This window comes from Dermacentor albipictus, chromosome 1 (assembly GCF_038994185.2).
Source record: "Dermacentor albipictus isolate Rhodes 1998 colony chromosome 1, USDA_Dalb.pri_finalv2, whole genome shotgun sequence".
NCBI lineage: Eukaryota > Metazoa > Arthropoda > Arachnida > Ixodida > Ixodidae > Dermacentor > Dermacentor albipictus.
In genome coordinates this window covers 327,710,444-327,715,974 of record NC_091821.1, presented here as the reverse complement: position 1 = coordinate 327,715,974, position 5,531 = coordinate 327,710,444, and the positions used below count along the sequence as shown (strand labels likewise).

The following is a 5,531-nucleotide window of genomic DNA, read 5'->3' as shown; positions in this document are numbered from 1 at the left end:
GCGTCTTGTGCTAGCCGCTGTTCAGGTGTGAGCAGTTTAAGTTAGACAGTTATGATGTGGTTAGCAGAAATTTCCTTTGTTCTTCTTTCATTACGAAATGAAAATAAACAACCTGCTGCAACTTTCATTAGAAGCGAAGCTTTCCTTTGTGTGCCCCCAAGTTCCCAGTTATTGGCGTGGTGCCCAATTACTGATCTATAGTAACCAATTACTGGACTAGCTGCCAGCACAAAACCAATTTAGCGTCCTACAATTCTGCATGCATCAATAAATTTGCACGTGAACGTTAAGCTCGTTGGAGAATTTACGTCGAGAATCGAAACAACGTCCTCGTGTCATCGGTGCTGTATTTGTAAACATTTATACTGCAGCCAAACGTTTAGCATACCGTTAGGTATTCATACACTCTAAGAATAATTCCGGGGAAAACGGGAGTTACTGCGCAGTTAGTCCCAAAAAGGGCGCTTTCGTCCCTCAAGGGAGTAACTGCATGGATGTGCGTGCCGTGTGCAAATTTTGGAGAGTAAGTGTTTAGTCCCTGGTCGGAAAGAGAGCAACGGGAGGACGAACGGCAACAGTTACTCCCCATGTGCTCCGCTGTTTTCGTCCGCGTCGTGCAGTGATGCGGCAAAAACTGTATTGTCTATAAATCGTGAATAGTTCGAAGTTCGTGCGCTGTCTATTGAACTACATGCAAAGCAGCACTTAGCCTCTTCTTGAGAAAATTGCGTAAAATTTAAAGCTGGAATGTAAAGAGCCGTGCCCTTCGTGCGCACCCCATAAGTGAGCCATACACATTAAACGCGCAAGTCATTGATAGACTGCCAGATTTTGCTGGTCAATAGTACCTGAGTTCCTTCCGTTCCAAGGAGATTACGAACTTAACTGAAGCGATGTGTAGCTCAAACGGGCACGCTATTTATGGTGCATCCAGACGAAGGACCGAATCCGGATGTGCAGGGCCGGACGGCGCGTCACGTGACCTCACATCAGCGATGTGCTTCGTCCGCGCCTCTTCCGTGAGCCGCGCGGACGGATAACGCCAAACCGTTTTTCACATCCAGATTCTGGCGGGGTAAAGCTGCAGCTTTAACGGGCCAGGAGAAAAGTGTCTGGCAACCAGTACACTTCTCTCCTGCTCGAGGACAGCCGCATTGCAGTAAACAGTCCATTTGCTGGCGCCTGGTTTGAGTGGTTCGCAGCTCCTGGTGTCGTTGAACAATGAACTTGTGCGATGACGCCGCCTTTTATTTCATCCACATGGTGGAAGAGTTTCCCATTTTGTGGGACCTCAGTCGTGCAGACTATGCGGACACGGTAAAAAAACAATCAATCTGGGAGCATATCGTGGAACAGATGAAGGAGAATTGGCCAACCTACGGTCCGTACAGTGTCGGTAAGTGCTTTGACATATTCCAGCGCCTGAAAAAGCGATGCGATATTACATCAGACAGTAGGTTGCATCTTGCGTGACTGACATTGTAAACAATGCAGGTGCCTTATTTTGCAGCGGTGCTATTGGTCTATTATAGGCCGTTCTAAGGGAGAGGTACGTCGGACAGACGTTATCGCCTGTGGCGCTCGTATTTAGTCATGCCGGATTGTACCTTTCTCGGGCTTTTCGGCCCTCTACCTCTAATATAACATCATTGATTTTCCCAGGGGAGCAGTAGGGGTCGCGGTAGAGACCAGGTCTGCTCTCCTGGAACGGTATCTTCACTAGTGTCAGGCTTTTCGAATACTGCTCTCCGTGACTTATGCATGCTGCTACGTGAGTGTTACTGATTACCCGAATTTCTCGCAGAGGCGCTGAAGAGGTTCTTCGACAATAAGAGAAGAACATACCGGTTGGAGCGAAAAAAAATGGAGGACACTAAGAGCGGCCAACCCGCCAGCGACGTCTACGCAGGCCGATGGAAATTTTTCAAGGCATTGAAATTTCTCGATGCGGTGAAAGTTAAAGTACGCCGCTCAGTAATGGGCCAAGCTCTGCAAGAGGTGGCTGAGCCAGAAATGGTATGTTTGAAAAGGCAACCGGTTACTAATCTCTTGAAATATTAAATTTTATTTCAAGATGCATCTTGTACCCAGAAGGGACATTCAGTTGTGTTCAATAATGTTCTGCACGTTTTGTAGCCGTATTCGGATGCCTCCAATATAACGCGTTATCAGAGCGAATTTGGTCCTCCCAAGCGTTAATGTAATTGAAGTAAAACGTTGTTACTTTGTTTCTGCTGCAGGCAAGAAATTTCGTTCTTTTACGATTTATTTGATTCAGAACCCCTTTGTTGCAGCCTCCTGTGTCACAGGACGCTGATAAGACACCAGGCGCGGCCGCAGTGGACGAGGCTGCCTCGGTGGATGAGGCTGCCACAGCTGATGACGCTGTCCTCGGTGAAGGCTGCACCACGGAGAGAGAGATTGAACCGCACACCGACCTCTCCGCAGCACCAAGTACATCCTTAAGTGCAGCACCGACCAGAAAAAGACGGCGGAATTGTAATCCGCGCGAAGACATGTGGTCGCAGCGGCAAAAGGTCCTCGAAAAAATAGCCGTAAACATGCAGCCAACACAACCTGCGATCACTGACGATGCGTGTGAGCATTTCGGGAAGCTTGTCGCTGCGACTATGCGGGCGATACCGAAAACAAGGCAGCTGTCATGCCAAGTGGAAATGCTGCAGGTGATGCAAAGGCACATGGAAGCTTAATAACACGCAGAAAAAATAAAATGTTCATTCCATTTCAGTGTTGACATCTGTATTCAATTTCGAGGTTTTCTGTAGATGCTCACATCCAAGTGGGCAAACTGCCGCTGCCATGGCACGGCGCCCGTGTCATTGAAGAACGAACACAGCTTATCACGCACTGCAGCACCAACAGCACCAATTCTACCACGCGACGCTGCTTGGCCGGACAGGAGTGACCCAGCAGGGTTTGGTTCGACTTTTAAGTCTGGCACGCTGATGACATCGTTGCCTAAAAAATTGTGCAGCACACATGCCGCATTCACGATGGCAGTCACCCTCTCTGGAGATGCATTGATGACTGTGTGGAAACACCCGAAGCGGTTTGCCAGTATCCCAAAAGCGTTTTCGACGACACGGCGAGCCCTTGACAGCCTGAAAAGTAAAGGAGATGTTAATCCAGATCATGAATTGCATGGCAGAGGAATAGTAAATATGCTACACCACCTGCCTAACACAAAGCCCAACCAACGACTCCAGAAATTAAGCCTTCACTGATTATTAGTAGTCACTAATTTAGACAATAATAAGTTGCTTACATCGTAAGCGCTTGCATGTAATGAAATGAAACAGTGGAGTTGCTTTATGCCAACATTGGCACATCCCAATGCAGAATGTAGCATGCGCAGTATGAACTAATCAACTTTGGAGACTTTAGTAGATGCGAAAATGCATTGTTAAAGTTCAAGCTTTCATGTGATATCTGCTGCGTTATGTGCAATATGCATCTTACCTGTAATTAAAGATCTTCTTATCTTCTGTCAGATTTGTGCCCCCAAAAGGTTTCATTAAATTCCGTCCCATAGGAAATGCGTCGTCTGCAACGAACACAGGTGGAAAGAGCACATCAGGTGAGCTGGACACCTTCACAAGTTCTGGCAGGCCTGCACTTCTGTTTCCTACGTCTCTCTGTAGGGGTGTCGTTTGCCAGACCGCAGCGTCTCCTTCTGAGCCTGGTGCACCGACATCAGTGTACAAAAACCGGTAATTTGCGTCAACGACAGCGAAGAGAATTATACTGAAGCTTTTCTTGTAGTTCCTGTAAATAGTTCCCGAATTTGGTGGCTTCTTTATGAGTACGTGCTTGCCATCCATGGCCCCAATGCAGTTCGGGAAGTTCCACTTGTTATCAAAGCCTTCCATCACGTATTTCCATTCCTCCTCTGTGCGGGGTGTTCTTATAAAGTTGCTTCCCAGTTCCTCGTAAATGGCAGTACATGTTTCATGTATAATGTCATTCACACTTGAATGACCGAGCCTAAACTGTCGGCTCAGGGAATAGTGACTCTCTCCTGTAATTCAAAAAAAAAAAGAAATCTCAGTGAACTGCTCGCGAGCACACCACAAAAAAAGTAGGAAGTGTACAACAAATACATCTGATATCTGGCTGTTTCAGAGCAGTAAATGAATACAGTATCAGCGAAAAGCAATCGCGCTCGCTGGTGTAGTTGAGTGTAAACAGATCAATATTATCTCATGCATGTTTATGCAAAAAGTTGGTGCGGACAGCACGGCCGTACAAAACTTGTGTTTACTCGTGATACCCCTTCCACGCGAACCCTCTGGATCTGCATTGGATATTTCGGGTGCGATTGAGCTCGTACGCTACCACATGAGCGCGCTTGAACACACTTGTGTAGCGAAGCGGCCTTCGATCAGCACCAAGCTCACTTTTCAACCGGTATACATTTACCACGGCGCTCTCCGTAATAACTTGGAAATGTGTGACACTTACCTGAAGCAAGGTACCGCAGTGTCACCTGCAGCCGTGTTTCCGCCGATATAGAACGGCGCATAACGGTATCCTCCCTTCGTATGCGGGGCCCCACGCGTGACAGCAGTTGCAGAAACTGCTCTCTGCTAACACGAAGTAGCCTCCGGTATTCGTCGAGGTCAGTCTTCAGGAGCTCTTCGTAGAGCAGGTTCTGGATCCCCAATTCTTTCCTTCCTATCCAGTCTTTCCGCCAACAACGCCGTTTTCGTGGAAGCAAATCAAAGTCCTCGTCAATTTCTGACACAACAACAGCCATCGCGGCCAAACGTCGCTTTCTGCCGGCCTCCATTTTGTCGAATACTCTCACAATACGCGGAAGAAACTCTCAGACCAGACTGCTGCTAGCCAGCGCAGAGGCTGCGGTCGAGAGTAATCCGGCTCTGTGGCGCTGTCGTCTGAGAGGGCCTCGTCCGCCGTGTGGATGCGCTTGCATCCGGACGGTCCGTGGCATAGTCGTCCGCGTCCGCTTAAAATCCGGATTCGGTCCTTCGTCTGGATGCACCATAAGCGACAGAGCAATTGTCCGTCTCTCTCGTCTTAGGTGCCCCGTTTGAGCTGGCTACACGTTTACATCGTGTAGTGCCTCAGTTTAAAGCACCTTAAGAATACTCGGGCAGATTGCGCACTCGCTTAGGTTGCAAGTACACTCAACGTTACACTCTCGCCGCACAGCATACACAAAATACCTAGTCGCTTATACATTGCCGCACCTGCGTTGCGATGCTTAACCTTTCTCAATTTCCTGCCCCCTCAACCAATCTGCCGTGCAATAAAGAAAAAAAAATCTGCCGTGGTACAGTGGTTAGAGTAGCTAACATGGGAGCGCGAGGACGTGAGTTCAAATCCTACGTTCGGGCACCTTTTTTTTTTCAGCTCAGTAACCTTTTTTATTAGGGTATAAATGCCTAATTTCATTAATTCCACCTTTGCGGAGCATCGGAAATAATGACCGTTACTTCCTTGAGGAGCATTGGAAAAGAGCAACTGTTAGTCCTCGGAGGAGTAGCGGC

General features: G+C 48.0%; 1 protein-coding gene across 1 annotated transcript; it reads right to left on the bottom strand.

The window, feature by feature from the left end:
- Positions 1-2,337: 2,337 nt before the first annotated feature.
- Positions 2,338-4,979, bottom strand: LOC135908944 (putative nuclease HARBI1). The gene is made up of 3 exons (XM_065440811.1): positions 4,483-4,979; positions 3,481-4,039; positions 2,338-3,122 (listed from the first exon to the last, which is right to left on the bottom strand). Exons 1-3 carry the CDS (start codon positions 4,808-4,810, stop codon positions 2,765-2,767), a joined length of 1,245 nt encoding a protein of 414 aa, XP_065296883.1. The 5' UTR covers positions 4,811-4,979; the 3' UTR covers positions 2,338-2,764.
- Positions 4,980-5,531: the final 552 nt, after the last annotated feature.